General features: G+C 41.4%; 1 protein-coding gene across 10 annotated transcripts in view; it reads left to right on the top strand.

The window, feature by feature from the left end:
- The window catches only part of LOC140737630 (transcription factor 4-like), a 653,305-nt gene that overhangs the window by 346,784 nt on the left and 281,798 nt on the right, over positions 1-24,723 (top strand). For 8 of the 10 annotated variants that reach the window (XM_073064119.1, XM_073064122.1, XM_073064118.1 and 5 more), the window contains one exon: positions 4,082-4,120. The exons of the other annotated variants lie outside the window; for them this stretch is intronic. In XM_073064119.1, coding sequence (XP_072920220.1) covers positions 4,082-4,120 — 39 coding nt within the window. The remainder of the gene's footprint in view (positions 1-4,081; positions 4,121-24,723) is intronic. 10 annotated transcript variants of the gene reach the window in all.

The raw sequence follows: 24,723 nt of genomic DNA, 5'->3' as shown, positions 1-24,723 counted from the left end.
AAGTTAATCTTAAACTGGACAGAATACATTTAAAAAATATCTAGTAACGTATGTATGTCGTCATCACCGATAGACAATTTTCTTAAAGTAGTCCGTGTAAATGGAGTCACAAGTCTATGTAAACTGTGGACAGCTGTGTGCTCACGTTTTAGCCCCACCCTCCCATCGTTGGTCATCCCGTACGGAGAGATGCAGGGAAGAAGGAGGTTGTCCTAGTTAACTTGCTCCCCGGTCTGGTGACAGGCAGCGGAGGGTTTTGCTTGGTAATGTTCAAGGGGTATGTCCCTGCTTGGGTAGCTGTGGAAAAAGGTGGGTAATATAGAGGTATTGCGACACCATTAGGCACCACAGGGGTTAAATACCATCCTAAATGAGGATAGGAATGTGTTGGTTTATTTTTTTATTTGAGAAATACAGCATGGAACAGGCCCTTCAGGGACCTCACTGTCCAGCAGCCCAGCCTAAAAAAGGACAATTTATGACAACTAAGTAACCTACTAACCGTATGTCTTTGGACTGTGGGAGGAACCTAGGTGCACATGAGAAGGAATGTACAAACTTGCTTAGAGAGAACAGCGGGGCTGTAATAGCAATGTGCTAAAGTGGAGCCCCCTAGCCTGTGTTAGTCATGATTTTGTTCGTAACGTGATTGTACTGTAGTGATTTGAATTTATAATAAACGTACTTTTGACTTTAAAAAAGGTTAAAGTCTTGGCAGCTGACTTGGTGAAGTTCCTACTGCATGTACTTGTGTATTAATGTGTTTCTAGATATTTTCCAGTTTGTAATTAAAAACGAAATGTAGCTGGTAATAGAGATCAATTTCACAACACTCTAGCACAGTCTAGTTAACCTTTTGTCCATGGGGTGTATTTAGATTTTTGAATCACAGGTTTGCTGCTTCTTCCAGTCCAACTTTATTGTCATTCAACCGTTGACATGTACACTGGCAAGCGATGCAGCATTCCTCCGACCAAGGTGCAAGCACAACACATAAAGTAATATTACCACAAATAAATTAACAAATAATAAGGTACATTGAAAATAAACTGAATAATAGTACTGGTGCTTCATAAGTGATGAGACCTGGGTGGTGGCAGAGAGTTCAGTAGCCTCAAGGCCTGGGGAAGAAGCTGTTCCCCATCAGTCCGTCAGTCCTTGTCTTATTGCTACGGTACCTCCTGGGATGCATGGGAGGGACCCCTGACTATTCTGAGGGCCCTGCATATGCAGAACTCCTGATTTATATCCCAGGTAGGTAGCCTGGTCACTAATTTTTCCCAGTTACCCAGCGTTAAAGTGCATTGTAATGGACAAATGGTAGAGAATTTAAATCCAGAAACAAATGAGCTGTTTGGAGAAATGTAATTACTAAGCATGCTTTTTTAAAGGAGCGCCTGATAATCTTTTAATTTTTTTAAATTTAAGGGTGGAGTTCACCTGCTTTGTTCTGAGCACAGTTTTTGATTGAACCTGTTTCAGTGTTGTAAAGGCCAGTGTTGTGCATTAAGGTTCTGTCTGGTACAGTGGAGCTTCTTCCATCCATGCAGCTATCTCTTAAGTGTTTTGGCCACTCTGCTGGCATCTCGTTCCACACTCTCTCCAGTTTTTGAGTTAAGTAGTTTCCCCCTCTGATTATCTGTACATATTTTATTTTTCATCCTAAACCAATGACCTGTGGTTTTAGCCTCATTCAGTCTGAGGGGAAAATGCCTCCATGTATTCACTTTATCCATATCTCTCATAAATTTGTATATTTCTATGAGATCGACCATCATTCTCATACACTCTGAGGTACTGAAGACCAGCAGTGTTCATGGGTTCACTGTCCATTCAGAAATCTGATGGTGGAATGGAAGAAACAGTTTCTGAAATATTGTGTTGTGTGTGCCTTCAGGATACTGTACTTCCTCATCGATGGTAGCAAGAGAAGCAGGCATGACCTGGGTGATGGGCTCTTTAATGAAGGATGCCGCCACTTTGAGGCATCAGCTTTTGAGGATGTCCTCACTGCCGGGCAGGCTAGCGCCCATGATGGAGCTGGCTAAGTTTACAAATCTCTGCAGCTTTTTATGATCCTGTGCATACCAGATTGTGATGCAACCTGTTAGAATGCTCACCATTGCACATGAGAGTAGATGGTATCTACTCTATATCTGCATTGTAGTTAAATATCTGCATACTTTGGAAATAAGAACATGTGCTAGATTAAGTATATGGGTAAAATATATTTTGATTGGTCAGATGCAGAAGTGGTTGAACTGCCAAAATTGGTTTGCCTACAGCCAGAACCAGACAACAACAATAATTAGTTTTGGCTACAGAACATGCTGGAGAGACTCAGCAGTTCTGATAGAATCTGTGAAAAGAGAAACGATTTTATCCATTTCAAATCAGTGACCCCTCACTGGGGTTTTCTGACAAAGGATCTCATGTTTGAAACATTAACACATCTTCCACAGGAGCTGTGCCTGACTTGTTCAATGTTTACATCCTTTTCTGTTTTAATTTTAATGGCAAATTCGAGTTTATTGTCATTTGTACTAGTGCATGTATGCTCTGGTTCAATAAAAAGCTTACAGCAGCATCACAGGCACTTGGCATCATTCAGAGAGAAAAAAAGCACAAAGGTCAATCATGCATAATCTTTGCAAGAAAGAGCATAGTTGGAAGAAAAGCACACAATGCCCATTGTAGTGATTGTATTGCGATATTAGGTAGAGATTAGTGTTGCGTCTGTTTGTTCAAGGGTCGAATAGTTGAAGGGTAGCTGTTCTCAAAATAGGTAACGTGGAACTTCAGGCTTCTGTAGCTGTGAGAAGGTGGGGATCTTCGATGATCGATTAAATCACAAATGAGAAAACCCGCAGAGGCCGGAAAGCCAAGCGACACATGCAACATGCTGCTGGAGAGACAATCAGGCCAGGCAGCATCAATGGAAAAATGTACAGTCAACGCTTTGGACTGAGACCCTTCGGCAGGATTCTGCTGATGATAGATGTCTCGTTGAGATACTACTGATGGCAGGGAGAATGTGCCTCTGATGTACCGGGCTGAATCCACTGCTCTCTGCATCTTCCTGCACGTTCAAATTGCTGTACCAGAACAGTCAGAGTATTCCAACAGTATGACCATAGATATTTGTTAGAGTGCTCAGTGACCAACCAAACCCCCTTGACTTTCAGGAAAGTAAAGATGCTGGCATACTTTCTTCATGATTGCATCTATGTGATATGTTATTGGCCAGGAACATCAGGCTGCTGGGCATTAACATATCATAACTTAACGTGTTAGGTTATGTGTTGAAATATCATAACATAGCATAACATGTTCCTGGGAATTAGCATATTATCTATGTGATATGTTAATGTCTAGGAACTTAAAGCTAATGGCTCACTCTACTGCTGATACTGCTGATTTCCCCTAGTGTAGACTGAACCAAGTTCAACCTTCTCCCCCTTCCTGAAGTCAACAATAGGCTATTTAGGTGGTTGTTGCAACAACAAGAATAGATTGGGCGTCATGGTAACATAGTAGTTAGTGCGATGCTATTACAGCTCAGGGCATTCTGGTGTTGGGAGTTCAATTCCAGCGCTGTTCTGTAAGGAATCTGTATATCTTCCCCGTAGAATGCATGGGTTTTCCCCAGGTACTCTGGTTTCCTCCCACTGTCCAAAGACGAACTGGGTAGGTTAACTGGTCATTGTAAATTGTCCTGTGATTAGGTTAGGGTTAATTGGGGCTTTTTTGGGGTCGCTGGGGCAGTGTGGCTGTAAATGGTTTATTGCCAAATAAATTTATAACCACAGCAATTCTTATGATATTTTTTCATTACTTTGATTGCCTCTTTTTTTTTAAACAAACTATTGCTGCTTTACCCTGTTGGATATTTATTACATTTATGTTAGGGTGACCCGGTGCATTGTCCTCCAATACATGACCATGGACACCTTTCCACTCATCCCACATCTCTGTGAAGGGGATCCATTGGCTTCATTTTGACTTCATTCCCCAATCATCACGGTGAAAATTAAATGCAGCAGAAAAAAAAATTAAACAATTCTTTCCATTCTGTTTCCAGCTCCATTTTATCGCCATGCGAAGAGGCATGCGATCAAAGGTAAGTCCAAATGAAGCAGCTTACTGAGGTCAGTAAGTAACATTTCCAGTTTTGTTGTCCGGTAAATCAGAGTCAGGTTTATTATCACTGTCTTGTATGAAACATAAAGCATTGAAGTTCAAGTTGAGTTTAATTATCACTCAACCAGAGATAAATACAGCCAAACGAAATAGCGTTCCTCCAGGGCCAAGGTGCAAAACATACGCAGCACATGCAGAATAGCGAGCAAGCATACAGTCCCACACACAAAAAAAGATGTAACCCAAGTCCCTGCGTGACATGCTCTGCAAACTTACGGTGCAAAACAGCGCAGTGCAGGTCCTTTGGCCCACAGTGTTGTGCCAGCCTTTTAATCTACTCAAAGATCAATCAAACCCTTCCTTCCCACATAGCCCTCCATTTCTCTATCATCCATGTGACTATCTAATGCCCAGAGTGTATCTGCCTCCACCTCCACCCCTGGCAGCGTGTTTCATGCACCCACCACTCTGTGTGTAAAAAGCTGATCTCCGACATTTCCCCCTATACTGTCCTCCAGTTGCCATGATATTTTGCCCCCTTTATTAGCCATTTCCACCCTGGGAAAAAGTCTCTGGTTGTCCACTTGATCTATGCTTCAGATAATTTCTGTTAAGTCATCCCTCATCTTCCTTTGCCCCCATCCCAAGAGAAAAGCGCTCGCTCACTCACCCTTTCCTCATAAGACCTGCTCTTTAATTGAGGCAGCATCCTGGTAAATCTCTTCTGCAGCCTCTCATAAGCTTCCACATCATTCCTGTAGTGAGAAACTATGCATAAATTGACAAATGCTGACGCATAACCAATGAGCAAAATTACTTTTAAATTATGCCTCTTCATCTGTTTGTTTGCATCTTCCAAGCTCCATTACAATGAGTGCAGTTTCACAAGCAGTAGGTTGTTTAAACCTCTTCTACTTGCTACACTAGGCCGGAAGATGGGGACGGGTTTGTTTCTGTTCTTTTGTGAGGATTTAAAGCATTGTCTTGTTCATGCCACATTCTTAGGGAAGGCCTTGAATTTCTGATCTGTGTTGAATTGGTTGTCCTCACCTGACGCAGCGCTCTGGGGTGCTGAAATTGTCATTGTACCTGGGCAAGCAAAGAGAAATTTGTCATCAGTTTCTTATTGGAAAATTGAACGTTTTTATCTGCTAAGGGCCTGATTATACTCTATTGTGCGCCTAAGCAATGATGTTACTTGATGAGATAGATGTCGATGTTTTGGGAGAAAGGGAAACTAATTGTAGCAGTTAGCGCAATTGCTTCACAGTGTCAGTGACCAACGATCATGGTTCAATTCCCACTGCTGCTTGTAACAATAATAATAGTAATAATAATAAAAATATGATTGCTTACAAATGCACGATCAAGTGGCAAGCATCATTCACCAAAATAAAATACAAATTCATAAGAGACACCATAAATACAAGCCTGATCCAGTTTTAGAATCAGAGTCCCACACATTATTGTATGACCGATCCATTACTACACACATTTCACTGTATGCCTCGATGTAAAGTGCATATGACAAATAAAGCTAAGAGTTGCCATTAGTTTGTCTCACAGATGCTGCTCGACCTGCTGCATTTCTCCAGCAGATTGTTTGTCATACCAGAATCTAGCATATGCAATCTCTTCTGCCTCTCTTGCCTGACGAAATATACTGCTCAGTTTCTCAAGCATACGTATACTATAGCAAGATACTGAAAAGATGAGTGGTGTAGAACTCTGCCACGCATTTGCAGAGTAGACGGGAAAAATCTTAAGGAGAGAAAAGACTACTGCTAACAACTATGAGTTAAATGGCTATCTTCCAGATAGTAGTAGTGTACTCACCTGAGAGAGCAAATGTGCAAGCCTTCCAAAAAAATATTTTTAGGAAGTTGCATGTGGCTGCCCACCTTTGAGTGATATTTTGTGTTTGAATAATTGTATCTGAGATTCACTCTTGTGATTTATCGATCTATTGAGCAGTAAAATTAGTTGAGCACGCTGATAGAATAAAAATATACACTCAGTGGCCACTTTATTAGGTACAACTGTACACCTGCTCGTTAATGCCAATATCGAATTAGCCAATCATGTGGTGGCAACTCAATGCATAAAAGCACACAGACCTGGTCAAGAGGTTCAGTTGTCATTCAAACCAAACGTTTGAATGGGGAAGAAGCATGATCTAAGTGTCTTTGACCGTAGAATGATTTTTGGTGCCAGGCAGGGTGGTTTGAGTGTCTCAGAAACTGCTGATCTTCTGGGATTTTCACGCACAACAGTCTGTATAGAGTTCACAGAAAATGGTGTGAAAATATAATTTAAAAAAATCGCGTGAGTGGGAGTTCTGTGGGAGAAACCAGCGGGTTCATTGAAGAGGTCAGAGGAGAATGCCAGACAGGTTCAAGCTGACAGGATGGTGACACTAATTCTAATAGCCACACGTTACACAATGATGTGCAGAAGAGCATATCCGAATGCACAGCATGTTAAACCTTGAAGTGGAAGAGCTACAGCGTCAGAAGGCCACAAAGATGCACTCAGTGGCCACTCTATTAGGTACAGGAGTGGCCGCAGAGCGTATATCCAAAATCAGTTCTATAGTTGGTAACCTGAATGTACTTTGTAATATTTGAAAATATTACCATCCTCAGTACAAGTTGCAGGCATTAATTTCTAAATGCCACAGATGGGCTTTGATATTGTTTGACTGACAACTCTGCAATCTCTTTCATAGCCCCGCTTCTAAAGTTCTTAATTTACTCCGTATGCTGTGGTCTTTTTTTTTCCATGGAATCAGGGAGAAACAAGCCAAAGCTTCAGATGATCCAAGGTGAAGATTTTCTCAGATAGGTAACTGCAGGCCAGCACTGTGAGGTTCCGACGTGTGTCTTACCTTACTTTACTTTGAGGAGAGTAGGTGGTCTTGGAAATGTCTCCTTCACAGCTCTGGCTGACGTGGCTCCAGTTTAAAATGACTCTAAACAAAACTTCCTTGAGATCTTAGTTTAAAAATGTTCTGTTTAGAGAGAATGTTTCTGATCTGCTTCCTCAAAGCTTTGACACATATTTGTTCACAGGTTGAGAAGAAGTATCTTTAGCTCAAGAGTCTTATGGTCTCTATAATACAAATCTCCAGAAACTTGTCCATTCTGTTGGCTATGGTGTGACTTTTGAAATACCATTGTGAGGAAATAAGAGATATTATAACAGAACAGATTATTAAAATAATAATTTATTTATTCATTATTGAGATGCAATGTGGAATAGGCCCGTTCAGCCTTTCAAGTTGCACCACCCAGCAGTTTCCCGATTTAATCCCAGCCTAAGCAGAGGGAAATTTACACTGACCAATTAGCCTATCAACTGGTATGTCTTTGAACTGTGGGAGCAAACCAAAGCACCCGGAGGAAACCCATGCGGTCATGAGAAAAATGTACAGACTCCTTCACCGGCAGCGGCGGGAATTGAACTTGGGTTGTCTGTACTGTAAACTGTTGTGCGAACCACTACGCTGCCGTGCTGCCCATTCCGATGGTTGATATAAACACCAAATGCAAGTGTGGATTTTGGAAACAGAGATCATTTCAATTAATTATGTCACCTATATCCTTCAGACAAGTGCAAGGTCCAGCTACAGCTCAGAATAAGATCAAGAGATTTTGGCTCATTCTCAGAAATTTCAGACTTCTCCTGTTCTATACAGACATTAAAAACACACTGAGCAGTATATCAACCCAATGAACCATCAGGAAGATGACTGCTTGTGGTGAACTACATATATCTGTCTGGACTGCTCCTGTGGCTCCTCCCACAGACCCCTGTATAAAGGCGATTGAGGCCTGAGCCCAGCCTCATTCTCCAGGATGTAGTGTTGTTCATTCTTCCAGTCAATAAAAGCCGATATCTCGCTTCTTACGTCTCAGAGTGAGTTATTGATGGTGCATCACTGCTATAATATTGCATGATCTGTTTTAATACACTCAGTGGTCACTTTATCAGGTACAGGTAGTCCCCGAGTTATGAATGTCCAACTTACGGACAACTCGTACTTATGAACCGAGGAAGGAGAACGCCATCCGCCATTTTAAGATGGATCACGATGCTGTCTGCCATTTTAAGTTGTTGCCATTGATACTGTGTTGAGTGTGTAACTTTGTATTTGGCTTAAATTTTTCTTAGTAAGATTCACGCTGACCCTGCCCGTTCCGGTTGGGTGGTGGCACAGTGAGATCAGTGCCGGGCTTGAGAACAGAGTGTCCCCGAGTTCGATCCAGTGACAGGCCGCTCCCGTGCCGGGTTGATGTCGATCCAATGACTCCTGTACCATCTGTGCCGGGTTGATGTCGAGCTCGCAACTCGACCTCGTAAAAAAAAACACTGACACCTCCAGTTTAAATTTCCACGCGGAATATTGTGGAGGGTCAAATACCCAAACCCAGCATAGCCCCCATTGGTTCCACTTAACGTGGCTCAGTGCGGTGGTCCTTAGGACCCAGCAGACTTCGGGAGCCGGCACAGCTCGGAACCTGCCGCCCGCAGTGTTTCTGTTTCATTGATGGGAAGTAATCGCGATTGAAAATAAAGTGGAAATAATAAAGCATTTGGAAAGAGGTGAAACACCATTGGAAAAGCGTTAGGCTACAGTTGGTCAATGATCAGAACAATCTTAAAGGATAATGGATAAAGTGAGAATAATGGAGCCCTGCCCCGATGAAAGCTACAATTATTACTAAGCAACACAGTGGTTTAATTATTGGAATACAAACGTTTCTTAAGTGTTTTATATGCATAGAAAGGTAAAATATATACTAAGACAAACTTTTGACTAACTGACGCTAAATAATGCCGGATGTACTTGTTCTGACTTACATACAAATCCGACTTAAAGACAGACTCAGGAACGGAACTCGTACTTAACCCGGGGACTGCCTGTACACCTGCTCGTTAATGCCAAAATCTAATCACCAATCATGTGGCAGCATCTCAATGCATAAAAGCATGCAGACATGATCAAGAGGTTCAGCTGTTGTTCAGACCAACCATCAGAATGATGAAGAAATATGATCTAAGTGACTTTGACCATGGAACGATTGTTGGTGCCAAATCAGGTGGTTTGAGTATATCACAACCTGCTGATCTCCACACTCAACAGTCTCTAAGAGTGTACAAAGAATGGGGCAAAAAGCAAAAAAGATCCAATGGGTGGCAGATCTGTGGGCAGAACTGTTTTGTTAATGTGAGAGGTCAGAGGAGAATGGCCAGACTAGTTCAAGCTGACAGGAAGGTGACAGTAACTCAAATAACCACACATTACAACAGTGGTGTGCAAGAGAGCATCTCTGAACACACAACATATCAAACCTTGAAGCTTCTGGCTACAGCAGCTGAAGATCATAAGCATTCCCTCAGTGGCCACTTTATTAGGTACAGGTGGTGTCCAATGTACATTCTATGCTTCTTAATTCACCGGCCGCTAAGGAAAGTGATTTAGTGATAAAACACTTGTCCTTGTTTTCTTCTGCATAGGGATTCAATCATTTCACAATGGAAAAAACAAAATAAAATCATTTAATAGATTGAATGGTGGATAAAGGATTTGCAATTCCATACGTAAAAATCATTACAGTGTCACCTGTTCATGCCCACAAGCACTGTTCAGAGTAACTTAAAGATTTTACTGCCTTGAATTCCTCCCAAAAGGAACAGCGGAGACAACTTGCTCCTTGTTGCCTCAAACTTGGCTCTGTCCTGATCGGTTTGCACCAACAAAATTGATTTCAGTGCCTTTGTTCCCCTTCCTACTATGGCTAATTTAGGGCAAATTTTGGTTTTGGAATCTGATCTGCTAATAGCTTCATGCGATGCTGGAACATCTGGACAGTGAAGATGCATACATCAGGATTCTCTTAATTGACGGCAGCTCAGATTTCTTTACTATCTCTCCATCAAGACTAATCAATAAGCTTTAAATGGATCCTCAATTTCCCCATTTGCAGACCCCAGTCAGATCGGATTGGAAATACCATCTCCTCCATAATCTCCGTCAGCACAGATGCACCACAAGACTGTATGCTTAGTCCCCTACTCTGCTTACTACATACTTATGACTATGGAGCTAGGCACAGTTCCAAGGCCATACTTAAGTTTGCCAACAACACCACTATCCTTGGGCAAATCAAAAGTGGTGATGAATCAGCATATAGGAGGGAGATTGAAAATCTGGCTAAGTGGTGAGAACATTCAACTCAGCAAAAACAGGCTATTAAATTGTGTGTTTATGTGTCTTTACAATATTGCATCTTCTAGGCAGAAGGTTGTGTTGCTTCATTTCTTACTCTGATTTCTTGTATTTTATAATGTTGCTTTGCTTGCAGATCTCAGTAACGCCATGAAATCATGGCCACTGATTTTTAAAAAAACTGCTCTTACTCATTGGCAAGAGAGGAGAAACTAGTACTATTCAAAGTTCAAAAATTCAGAGTAAATTTATTGTCAAAGCATGTATACGTCACTAGGTACTATCCTGAGATTCATTGTCTTGCAGAACAAAGAAATATAATAGAATCAGTGAGAAACTACACACAAAAACGACTGACAACCAGTGTGCAAAAGAAGAAAAGGTGCAAAAAACATAATAAAACCAATAAATGAAAAAGTAAACAATATTGAGAACATGAGTTGAAGAGACCTTGAAATTCAGTCCATAGGTTGTGGAATCCGTTCAGAGTTGAGGTGAGTGAAGTTACTCACACTGGGTTAGAGTCTGATTGTTGCAGGGTAATAATTATTCCTGAATCTGGTGGTGTGGAACCTAAGGCTCCTGTACTTTCTCCCTGATGGTAGTAGCGAGAAGACAGCAAGGCCTGGATAGTGGATATGGTTACTATTAAAACAAAATTGATCAGGGAACTGGAAAGTGCTTCTCTGCTGTCCTCAAAGTAGTTCCTTGAGCTGACAATATAACTCAGCTTTCACCGTGTGCATCTGGAAGTTGAGAACTTTAGGCAAAAGTTAGGAATTTGAATTGAATTTAGGCCGATATGTCAGCAGCATAGTGGGGAGTATGTGTTGTAGATCTTCATATGAGCCAATACATTGAAGTCTGGATTGTCTTGGTAACTCAGAATCAGAGTTTTGTTATCATTAACTTGTTATTACTGATCACTATCAGTCCAGTGGAGGTTCACAAGAATGATTCCAGGAATGGAAGGGTTAACGTGTGAAGAGTGTTTGATGGGTCTGGATGTGTCCTTGCTGGAGTTCAGAAGAATGAAGGGGGATCTCATTGAAACCTATTGAATATTGAAAGGCCTCGATAAGGGTGGATATGGTGAGGATGATTCCCATGATAGGGGAGTCTAGGACCAGAAAGCACAGCCTCAGAATGAGGGGTATTCATTTACAACAGAGATGAGGAAGTATTCCTTTAGCCAGGATATGGATGTCTGTGGAGGCCAAGTCAGTGGGTACACTTAAAGCAGACATTCATAGGTTCTTGATTGGACAGGGTATCAAAGGTTACAGGGATATGGAAAATGGGCTTGAGCGGGATAATAAATCAGCCATGATGGAATGCTGGATCAAACCTGATATGTCAAATGGCCTAATTCTACTTCTTTGTCTAATGGTTTTATGGTAACAGTTAGTGTAATCCCTTTACAACACCAGCAATCACCATTTGGTTTTGATTCCTGCCACTGCCTGTAAGGAGTTTGTACATTCCCCCTGTGACCACGCGGGTATCCTTTGTGTGCGCCGGTTTCCTCCCACATTCCAGAGGTTTAGTACAATCTTTGTTGATCTGATTTGAAGCAAATGACAGATTTGACTGTAAGCTTTGATGCTTCGCTACACATGGCAAATGTTTTTTTTCTTTTATCTTACTCTTTTCTCTAAAACATTCTGTTCGGAATGATTTCTCTTTTTTTATATTCAAGATCGTGCATCCTGCACCTAATGTTAATTTCATAACTATTAATTGTTTACTCAATATTACCCATCACCCCTACTGGGTCATAGGTCACTGATAGCAGCTCTCTTGTATTGGGCCAGACTTCCACTCCTGGGGATGAGATCTTCTCTTGGAGTTTCTGTAGCTCAGGGCTTTTATGGGATGGGGTTGCTAGCCCAGAGCTACAGAAACTCCAAAAAAAATCTCATGGCAGAGTTTTCTGAACTATTGGATGATGGTAATAGATTGAATCTTCCAGGTCAGGCCAAAATAACACTGGACTAATGGTTATTCACCATCAGCATAACATTCAGCTGAATTTGGGGTTTTGTAATATAAAGTCACTGAGTGTAACAAGGTTACTACGTGATGAGAATAGGAAGTACCTCAATCTTATGTCAGCCTTTATGGCAAGAGCCAGAGGGTCAGTTTTTTCTCAATATTTGTAGCTGGTAAGTTGAAATTTATAACAGTGAGCTCAATGATCTTTGTTGCATGAGTGCATTAAAGGATATGAGATACAATCAGGCCTATAATGTTGAGTAATATACCAACTTTAAATTGGTGAACTATTAGCTGAGTTATAGGGAAAGGTTGTATAGGTTAGGACTTTATTCCCTTGAACATAGAAGAATGAGCAGTGATTTGATAGAGCTGTACAAAATTATTGGGTGGCAGAGTAAAGATACTTTTACTAAGTGAGGTGTAAGATGCTTCATCCCTTTGCTAGCCTGCAGGTCACCCTTGGAAATGGTGTAGCACCTACCTTGCCCCCCGATCAGGGTCACGTGAAGCTATGAATACAGGTGGTGGACAGTTGAATGAGCAGTTGGTGAATATCATGTCCTGGTTATATGACTATTGATGTCAGGCAGACAATCTCTATCACCCGTCTTGCCTGGGAGAAGGCAATGGCAAACCACTTCTGTAGAAAAATTTGCCTAGAATGATCATGGTCATAGAAAGGCCACGATCAACCAGGTCAAACGTCAGAGTACATAAGGAACGAACGACACAACATTTTTAAGGGGTATAGATATGATGAATGCAAGCAGGCTTTTTCCACTGAGGTTGTGTGAGTCTAGGGTGAAGGGTGAAATATGTGAGGGAACATGGGGGGACCTCACGCAGAAGGCGATCAGTGTGGAACGAGCTGCCAGCGAAAGTGTGGATGTGGGTTCGATTTCAACACAAGAGAAATTTGGATAGGCACATGGATGGGATGGGAGTGGAGGACTGTGGTCCCAGTACAGATTGATGGGACTCGACAGGTTAATAGTTTGGCATAGATTAGACGGGCCGATGGTCTGTTTCTTTACTGTAGTGTTCTATGACTCTATAACTATTTGTATTTGTAACATACAGTAAAAAAAAACTGTCTTGCACATTATACATTCAGATCTATTCATTACAACAGTTGAAGAAAAATTAGCTTTACTTGTCACATGTACATAGAATCATGCAATGAAATGTGTTGTTTTTGTCAAATTAAATCAGCAAGGATTGTATTGGGCAGCCTGCCAGAGTCGCCACTCTTCCAGTGCCAACATAGCATGCCCACAACTCATTAACCCTAACCCGAATGTTTTTGGAACATGGGAGGAAACACACGTGGTCACGGGGAGAATGAATAGACGACATACAGTCAGCGGCTGGAATTGAACCTTGCTCAGTGATTGCTGGCTGGCACTCTAAGGCAGGGGTTCCCAACCTGGGGTCCACAGATGTTTTGCTTAATGGTATTGGTCAATGGCATAAAAATGGTTGGGAACCCCTGCTCGAAAGCAATTGCCTAATGACTACACTACCGTGCCATACAGTACAATCAGGTAGAACACGTTAAGCAATAACAGAATTCAGAGCAAAATGTGGAAGAGAAACGACAGTGCAGGTGGATAATAAGATGCATGGTCCTAAAAATGTGGGTTGTGAGGTCAAAGATTTCCTTCTCATACCAGGGAGCCTAATATGATTGCAACATAATTTAGTTGGATGGTCAAACCCAGATGAAGTAGAAGCAGCAGGAAACGACTTAGTGCCTCAAGCTAGTTCTGCAGTTCAGTATATTAAGACCAATCAGTGGTCAGACTCCAGTTGTTTGTGGAAAGCAACAGAGTTATAGATGAAAAATGTACAAAAAAAGAATAGAACAAAGAGATGATAAAGAAACTGCATGGTTGTTGTCTTTCATTCTCTCTCTCCCCCCCTCCCTCTCTCTCCCCCTCTCCCTCTCCCTCTCCTTCCCTCTCCCTCTCCCTCTCCTTCCCTCTCCCCCCTCTCCCTCTCTCTCCCCCTCCCTCTCCTTCCCTCACTCCCCCTCTCCCCTCCTTCTCTCCCCCTTGCCCTCTCTCTCCCACTCCCTCTCCCCACTCTCTCTTCCTCTCTCTCCCTTCCCCCTCACCCCTCTCTCTCTCCCTCACACTTTCCACCTTCCCCCTACATTCTCTCACTCTATCTCTTGCCCGTAAACATTTTTTGTTAAGTGGTACTTACCATAGAACATTACAGCATAGAAACAGGCCTTTTGGCCCTTCTTGGCTGTGCTGAACCATTTTTCTGCCTAGTCCCACTGACCTGCACCTGGACCATATCCCTCCAAACCCCTCTCATCCATATACCCGTACAAGTTTTTCTTAAATATTAAAAGTGAGCCTGCATTTACCACTTCATCTGGCAGCTCATTCCACACTCCCACCACTCTCTGTGTGTAGAAGCCCTAAAGTTCCCTTTAAACTTTTCTCCCTTCACCCTTAACCTAAGTCCTCTTTTTTTTTCTCCCCTGGCCTCAGTGGAAAAAGCCTGCTTGCATTCACTCTATCTATACCCATCATAATTTTATACACCTCTATCAAATCACCCCTCATTCTTCTACGCTCCAGGGAATAAATTCCTAATCTATTCAACATTTCTCTGTAACTCAGTTTCTCAAGTCCTGGCAACATGCTTGTAAACCTTCTCTGCACTCTTTCAACCTTATTAATATCCTTCCTATAATTTGGTGACCAAATACTCCAAATTGGTGACACAATACTCCAAATTTGGCCTCACCAATGCCTTATACAACCGCACCATAACATTCCAACCCTTATACTCAATACTTTGATTTATAAAGGCCAATGTACCAAAAGCTCTCTTTACGACCCTAGTTACCTGTGAGATACCCTATCTACTTGTAAGATATTTGTGAGAATGACAAACAGTAATTACAATTTTTGATCCAAATGGTAACTATTACAAATAAAACATAGACCATTACAGCATAGTAAATGTCCTTTGGCCCTCAAAGTTGTGCTGATCTTTTAAGATCAATCTAATATTTTTTCCCACATAGCCCTCCATTTTTCCATCATCCACTTGCCTATCTAAGAGTTTCTTAAATGTCCTGATGAAGGGTTTGGCTTGAAATCGTAACTGTACTCTTTTCCATAGATGCTGCCAGGCCTGCTGAGTTCCTCCAGCATTTTGTGTGTGTTGCTCTCGATTTCCAGCATCTGCAGATTTTCTCTTGTTTCTTAAATGGTCCTAACGTATTTGCTTCTACCATCACTCCTGGCAGTGCATTCCACACACCCACCACTCGCTATGTGAAAAAAAATCTATCGTTTACATACCCCATGCACTTACCTTCAATTACCTTAAAATTATGCCTGTAGTATTAGCCATTTGCACCCTGGGAAAAAGTCTCTAGCTACCCGCTCTGGATGCCTCTCACCATCTTCTACACCTCTATCAAGTCTGTGCTCCAAATAAGATTAACATTTTTGTTATCCTTAACACATAGTAAAGAAAACTGACTACTTCTAGTTTTAACTTCTGAGGTGTAAACTTCACTTTTATTGTGTTTCCTGTTCCATCTTTTCAACTAAGCTCAATTTAACATGATTGTTAAAGACATTTCCTCTATTTATTACTCTTAGGTTTTTCCCTCTTTCTCAAAAAGCAACAATAAACAAAAAAATTGCTTCATAATTTATTATTTCTTTTCATTGCCAGTAAAAGTTGAGCTATCAGGAGAATGTGTTTGTGAGCTGATTTATTTTCCGCTTCGCAGGAGTTGTCTGCCTTGCTCTCTTTGGTGTGTCCTCTGTCTCTTTCGACTGAGACAAGGGGGTGTTGCTATGTCGGACTCTGTGAAAGAAATTCAGGCATACAGACATGTTGACTAATTTACAAAAGAGCTCCTCTCTTTTTATATTATTTAGCGTCTGGCTGTTGCAATAGTCCTTCAGTTCTCAGCGGGTTAACCGAAGAACAGGAGATGGATTGTAATTGGCCTATTTAGGGTATTTTGCATGTGAATACCGTGCAAGTGAAGCATTACTAAGTCTGTTGTGAATGACAGGGTGATTAGAATTTAGATTAGGAAACCCATTCACCAGTCAGAAAGTACAGTAATTGGCTCAGTGTGGTGAAAGTTGATTACATGTAATGATAAAGTAATAATTTCGGTATTTAATATTGATCTACATAAGCAGAAAGTTGGTGCAGTGTCACCTTAACCAGGGGAATAACTGCGGTATCTAATTAACCAGTGAGATAAAGTTTAAAAACAAGCCATGCTGATTTGGAGAACTTTGCGAAGGACACATGTATATTATAGGTACGTATATTATATGTTTAGGCCAAAATCCTAAACGTACTGCTGGAAAAATTGATCTGCAAGTCCTAGTATTATGCATAGATAGCCAGATGATAAATGTATATTTATATAACTAAATTAAATTAAATATATAAAAAATTAAATTAAATTTGCAGTGCAAAACAACTGCAGCAAAACAGTGAGGTAGCGTACATGGATTTATCGTCCATTCAGAAATCTGATGGCGGAGGGGAGGTATATGTTGAGTTAATGTTGCTTCAAGCAGTTAAGATTATGTGTGGGAAGTTTATTAATGAGTTTTATTGTATGGTTTAGAGGTAACTAGGTTTAAGAGGAACCCTATTATATCAATTAAAAAATAATTTTGTGGAAAATCTCAGTGCTATCAGTAATTTATTTCAATGCTTGCAATTAATACTGTGGGAATTTGAGTTATTTGTACTTCAGATCACTGGTTGCACAAGCAAAATAAAGCTTGCTTTGTCAAGCAGTCATATGCCCTCTGTCATAGGATCTTTGTTATATTTATCAAATACAATTTAAAGGAAAATTAATACTTAATTGAATAGTTAGTACTCCTTGATATTTCTCAATTTTAAAGCAACATAAAATGGCTTTCTTTCACAGCCCCTTCAGTCAAGCTATACAGAGTTAACACAAAAGATTCTGCAGATGCTTGAAACACACAAAATGCTGGAGGAACTCAGCAGGTCAGGCAGCATCTATGGAAATGAGTAAACTGTCGGCGTTTCAGGCTAACACCCTTCATCAGGACTGATGAAAGGTCAAGGCCCAAAACGTTGACTGTTTTTTCCTCTCCATGGATGCTACCTGACTTGCTAAGTTCAGCATTTTGTGTGTGAACCTGCACTGAGTCCTTGAAGTGATTCACTGACCATCTTGCATAAAATGTGCATAATTGACAGTAGTCTGGAGATTGGAGCACTTCGGTTTTTACTTCTAACAGCTAATTTTTTGCTGTAATCCTTATAGGATGTCAAATTATTCCCGAAATTCTGTGGTGTTCTATAAAGAAGTGGTACTCAGTGATGGCCAGCTATTACCAATTTCATGACCCGAGCTCAGTGGGTTGAAAGGTGTACTTAATTTCAGAGATTTTCAAAGGAGTGATTAAAGCAAAGATTTTATAATCTAAAAGCTTTTTTTTGTTCATCTGAATGCAGATTTATTCCCTCGGCTGTTAGGAACAAAATCAGAATCAGGTTTAACGTCACTGGCATATATCATCATCTTGTGGCAGCAGTACAGTGCAATACAAAATAAAACACTATATTATAATACTACGTATGTTATGGTGTGCATGTGTATCTATTAGTGTAAATTAGTGGTGCAAAAAAAAAGACAAGGAGAAATAGTGAGGTAGTGTGCATTGAGGATATGTCCTTGGACGTAGGGGTCCTTGATGATGGATGCCGCCTTCTCGAGGCATTGCATTTTGAAGATGTCCTCGATTGCTGGGAAGGCTTCTGCCCACGACAGAGCTGGCTGTGTTTGCAACCTACTCTTTTGTGATCCTGTGCAGTGACCCCTCTATACTAGATGATGATGCAACCAGTCAGAATGCTCTCCACAGTACTTCTGTAGAAATTTGCTGGAGTCTTTGGTGACATACCAACTCTCCTCAAACTCCAAATGAATTATAGCCACTGTCATGCCTTCTTTGTAATTGCATCAGTATGGTGAGCCCAGGATAGAGCTTAAGAGATGTTGACACCCAGGAACTTGAAACTGGTCACTCTTTCCATTGCTGATCCCTTGATGAGGACTGGAGTGTGTTCCCTCAATTTTCAAATGCAAATACAATGTTGCCATTCATTTTGAGAAGCCTGGAATATAGAAGGATTTACTGGTGAGGCTTTATAAGGCACTGATCGGGCCACACTTGAAGTATTGCAAGCAGTATTGGGCCCTTATCTAAGAAAGAATGAGTTGGCATTGAAGAGGGTTCAGAGGAGGTCCATGAGAAGTATTCCAGGAATGAAAGTGTTAAATTTGAGAAGCATGTGATGACTCTGGGCCTGCACTCACTGGAGTTTAGACGAATGAGGAATAAATTGCATTAAAACCTATCGAATATTGAAAGGCCTAGAGAGTATAGATATGGAGAGGATGCTTCCCATAGGTCTAGGACCAGTGGGCACAGCCTCAGAATAGAAGGACACTTTTTTAGAACTGAGATGAGAAGAAATTTCTTCATCCAGTGAATGGTGAATCTGTGGAATTCAATGCCACAGATGGCAGTGAAGGCCAAGTCATTGGATATATTTAATGTGGATGTTGATCGGTTCTTGAATAGTAAGGGTGTCAAAGGTTGTGGGGAGAAAGTAGATTGGGGTTGAGCAGGAAAACAAATCAGCCTTGATAGAATGACAAAGCAAAGTTGATGGGCCAAAACACCTAATTTTGCTCCTAAATCTTGTGGTCTTATTTTTGGCGCCTTATGAGAATAGGTTGAGTGAACATGACCTTTTCCCCATGGAGTAACAGAGGATGAGATGTGACGTGATAGAGGTGTATAAGATGATGAAAGGCATTGATCATGTGGATAGCCAGAGGCTTTTTCCCAGGTTGAAATGGCTAGCACGAGGAGGGCATAATTTTAAGGTGCTTGGAAGAAGCTAGAAGGCGGATGTCAGAGCTAAGTTTTTCTGCAAAGAGTGGCGGGTGCGTGGAATGCACTGTCAGTGAAGGTGGTAGAAGTGGATACAATAGGGTCTTTTAAGAGTCTTTTAGATAGGTACATGGAACTTAGTAAAATAGAGAGCTATGTGGTAGGGAAGTTCTAGGCAGTTTCTGGAGTAGGTTACATGGTCGACACAACATTGTGGGCCAAAGGGCCTGTAATGTGCAGTATATTTCTATGTTTTCTATGTAGAGCATTCAGGGAATCCAGTTTTCTTCAGCAGGCCAGGCAACATCTATGGAAAAGAATAAACAGTTAAAGTTTCAAGCAGAGATGAAGGGTCTTGGCTCAAAACGTTGACTGTTTACTCTTTTCCATAGATGCTGCCAGGCCTGCTGAGTTCCTGCTGCATTTTGTGTGTGTCGCTTTGGACTTCCAGCATCTGCAGATTTTCTCATGTTTGTGAAACCGGTTTTTCTGGTGGTTTTGCAAGTAATCAGAGTCTTGTGTCAAATTCCAGTATTTAGGACAACAAACAAAAGTACAATTGGATTGAGCTTCATTACATGTCCTGACTTCTGCTCTAATAAATGTTTAATTCCACCTCAAATTGTGACTGGGCCAAGTTCAAATATGGTCTTGCATGCCTGAAATAACTGTTATAATGAGATTTTAATGACATGGTTATCTATTTTAGTGAGATATCAGCTCTAGCGCTTAAACTCAAAGCAAATATGAGCCGTAAGTGAATAAAGTGTCTAAAGAAATCAAATATAACCGCTTCAGGGGATGATCATCATTATTCATTGCAAATGTAAGAGGAGATGAAGATAACCGTTCCCAGAAAATTCCAGGGGTTAATTGTGACTGAGCTGTTCAAAGTGTAAAGTAAATTTGTTATCAAAGTACGTGCTGTATATGTCACCTTATACAACCCTGAGATTCATTTTCTTGCAGGCATTCACCATAGAACAAAGATTCAATTAAAATTCTGCCAAAACAGACTGACTGTCTACTTGGAGAAAGAACTTTTGAAATTCAAAGTTCAAAGTAAATTTATTATTAAGGTACATATATGTCACCATATACAACCCTGAGGTTTATTTTCTTGTTGGCATTCACAGTAAATATAAAGAAACATAATACGATTAATGACAGACAAAAATGAACAAACAACCAATGTCCAAAAGGCAACAAATTGTGCAAATACAAAAAGAAGTAATGAATAAATAAATAAGTAATAAACAACATTTAGAGCTTGAGTTATAGAGTCCTTGACAGTGTGTCCAGAGGTTGTGCAATGAGTTCAGTATCGTGGTGGGTGAAGTTATCCACACTGATTCAGGAGCCTAGTGGTTGAAGAGATGAAGGTAATTATCTTCAACCTAATAGAATGAAAACTCTGATTTTAAACCTCTGTTGCCTTGTGGCCATGCCCACCCATGGGAAAGGCTCGGAGAGTAAACCCTGAGGAAGAAATCTGGAGCCAGTGTCCTGAAGGTAGTTTGATGTTGTTTATAACTTCACTCTGACAACCTCTGCAATGACACTGGTGGCAAGCTGTATTGGTGCTCGCCCTTCCGTTGGACTACGTCGGTGACGTGGAGAGGGTGAACCCACTGCAGCAGAGGCGCAAACCCATGATCCCCTGAGATCAACGGCTCTTACTAATTTTCAGAGTTTGGGTTAGTAGGCACAAGCTCTGAAGAGCATCTTTTACAAAGTTGGGATTCTCACTAAGCTTGTCAACATCAACTCACTCAATAAGACCTTAAGACATAGGAGCACAATTAGGCCATTGGCTCCTCCAATCTACACTGCCACTCCATCATGGCTGATTTTTTTCCCCTCTCAAATCCACCCTCCTTCGTTCTCCCCATTACCTTTGACACCAACTACTCAAGCACCTATAGATGTAGAGGCCATAGAAAGGGTGCAGAAGAGATTTACAAGGATGTTGCCTGGATTGGGGAGCATGCCTTATGAGAGAGAATAGGTTGAATGCACTCAGCCTTTTCTCCTTGGAGCGACAGAGGATGAGCGGTGACCTGATAGAGGTGTATAAGATGATGAGAGGCATTGATCATGTGGATAGTCAGAGTCTTTTTCCCAGGGCTGAAATAGTTGCCACAAGAGGACACAAGTTTAAGGTGCTGGGGAGTAAGTGCAGAGGAGATGTCGGGTTAAGTTTTTTACTCAAAGAGTGGTGAGTACGTGGAATGGGCTGCCGGCAACGGTGGTGGAGACGGATACGATAGGGTCTTTTAAGAGACTTTAGGGCTAGGTACATGGAGCTTAGAAAAATAGAGGGCTATGAGTAAGCCTAGTAATTTCTAAGATAGGGACATGTTCAGCACTACTTTGTGGGCCGAAGGGCCTGTGTTGTGCTGTAGGTTTTCTATGTTTCTATATCAACCTCCGCTTTAAATATACCTAATGACTTGGCATCCACAGCCATCTGTAGCAATGAATTCCACAGATTCACCACCCTCTGGCTAAAGAAATTCCTCCTCACCTCTGTTCTACAATAGGTAGTCAAAACTACCCAATGCATCACCAGCATCACCATCAAGGAAAGGTGCTGGAAAAAGGCTAGCAATATCATGAAGGATGCCACCATCTGCTTATAGACTGTTTGTCCCACTCCCATTAGGGAAGAGGCTATACAACATTCATGCCTGGACTACCAGGCTCAAAAACAGTTTCCACCAAGCAGTAAGGCCGATCAACACCTCCACCCACTAACCTACCCCTCCACACCCCCAAACACCACTGTTTATCTTTTCTTGTTTGAGTCCCCTTATGTACAGACACTCCTGTACCCAATGTCACTTTACGGACATGCAATCAATCTACGTACTGTATATAAACTATCACATGTATCTACTGTATTTTTTTTGTTTTATTATTATGTTCTTTACATATTCTGCTTTTTGGACTGCATCTGACTATATTTTGTTCTCCTTTACACTTGTGTACTGGATATGACATTGAGCAATCTTGACTCTTGTAAAGGAACTCCATCCTCATCCACCCTACTTTCTCCACTCCACTGACCTCCTTGTCTGCTTGTAAAACAAACCCTGAAACAGGAGCAATAAGTATTGGAGGGAGCTAAGCAGGTCAGTTCAAAGTTCTAAGTAGAATTATGATCGAAGTACATATACGTCAACCATATACAACCCTCAAATTCATTTTCTTACGGGAATACTCAATAACTTCAAGAACGATATTAGAATCAATGAAATAACTATAATCAATTTGGGCATTTGACCTGATTGCAAAAGGCAACAAACCATAACTATAAAAGAGAAAAAAGATTATAATTATTATAAATAATAAATAAATAGCAATGATACTATTAATGAAGATCAGGCAGCATTGTGGAATGAAATGGCCAGTCAATGTTTCATGTCAAAACTCTTCCTCTTTTGCACTACAGATGCTGCCTGACCCACTGATCTCCGGGTTTATTTTGTGCTCCAAGTTCCAGCACCTGCAGTCTATTGTGTCTCCCCTGTGACCAATCTTATAAAGGGAGATAATGATGAGCTCTATTTGCCACGTACACCTCATGTGTCGTGAAATGAGTCGTTTGCGTCTTCATTTTCGTTGCATTTGGACAAGCTCACAAGCGTCATCATGCCCGCAAACTTCCTAACCCTAATCCGTAGGTCTTTTGACTGTGGGAGGAATCTGGAGCACTCAGAGGAACACACGTGATTAGAGGGAGACAGACAGCAGCAGGAATTGAACCCCATTCAGTCAGTGCTTCAGGTTAAAACCCTTCATCTCTCATCCCAAAGCTGTGCCCAATGTACTGATGAAGAAATACTGACTATTTGTCATATTGTGGAAACGGCTGAAGTGTATCAGTAACTGCTGTGCAGTCTTTCTGGTGAACGTAACTGAGAGTAGAAGCTAATGGTGGGGTCTAGATTGAAGGCTAGAGTGAGGATGGGTGTGAGATGGATCATTTAATGTAGGTCATAGAACACAGAGCAGGAACAGGCCCTTCGGTGCACAATGTTGTGCTGAATCAAATAAATTAGTAACCACATGGGTAACTAAATTAATCTGTTCTGCTTTACACAATGTCCATATCCTTCCATTTTCCTCACATCCATGTGCCTATAATCATCTCTTCAGAGTGCCTAATGTATCTGCCTTTACCGCCACCCCAGGCAGCATATTCCAGGCACCTACCACTCTATTGAAAACTTGCTCCTGACATCTCCTTTGAAATTACCCCCCCCCCCCCCCCACCTTAAATGCATGCCCTCTGGTATTCAACATTTCAACCCTGGGAAAAAGATAACTGTCTGTCTACTCTATCTGTGCCTCTCATAATCCTTATGATTGATGGAGATAGTTGTTGAGCGATGAGAGTGTGGTTAATTGACCTGTGGTGGAGACGACTGGTAGAGGAAGGCACCATTTGAAGATGAATTTGTTGACCTTGACCACTTATACGAGGTCATTAAATTTCTTGCGGGACCGCATCCAGGCCCTCAGGGCTGTACTTCTGTGAACTTCCGCAGCCATCTGTTCCCACTGCTTTCTATTGTGTGTCTGCTTTCCTGAAGATTCAAGGCAAGGTCTTCTCCTTTCTGCCTCCTCCACTCAGGTCTCCGGTGAAGCAGCCAAGATGCTGGTGTCCTTCTTCTACCCATTCGATCCCCTCCTGCTCTCTTCCCCAGATCGGATTTGCTGAACAACCACTAACATTTGCTTCTGTCACTTTGCACCTTTCAGAGAGTAATAGCATATTTCTGCACAGAAACAGGCCATTTGGTCCATCTAGTCCATGACAACCTATTATTCTGCCTTGTCCCTTCGATCTGCACCTGGACCATAGCCCTCCATACTCCTCCTATCCATGTAGTGATCCAAATATCTCTTCAATGTTTAAATTAAAACCGCATCCACTACTTACATAGACAGCTCATTCTACACTCCCACCAGCCTCTGAGTGAAGAAGTTCTGCCTCATGTTCCTCTTAAACATTTCCTTTAATTCTTACAAAATGCTGTAGGAACTCAGCAGATCAGGCAAAATCTATGGAGAGGAATAAACAGTCAACATTTTGGGCCAAGAACTTTCATCCAGTCTTCACGAAGGGTCTCAGCCTGAAATGTTGCCTGTATATCTGCTTGACCTGCTGAGTTTCTCCAGTAATTTGTGTGGTTACTCTGCATTTCATCTGCGGAGTCTCTTGTGCTTACCCTTAACCCATGATCTCTGGTTCTATTCTCAGTGGAAGAAGCCTGCTTGCATTTACCCGAACTACATTTACCACTCATAATTTTTTATACTGTACCTCTATCAAATCTCTTCTCATTCTCCTACCTTCCACAATTCTTTCCTTTGGAAAGACCAGGTCTGCATTACGCT

This window comes from Hemitrygon akajei, chromosome 13, assembly GCF_048418815.1.
Source record: "Hemitrygon akajei chromosome 13, sHemAka1.3, whole genome shotgun sequence".
Taxonomy (NCBI): domain Eukaryota; kingdom Metazoa; phylum Chordata; class Chondrichthyes; order Myliobatiformes; family Dasyatidae; genus Hemitrygon; species Hemitrygon akajei.
The sequence above is the reverse complement of the archived record's forward strand: the minus strand, read 5'-3'. Positions and strand labels throughout refer to the sequence as shown.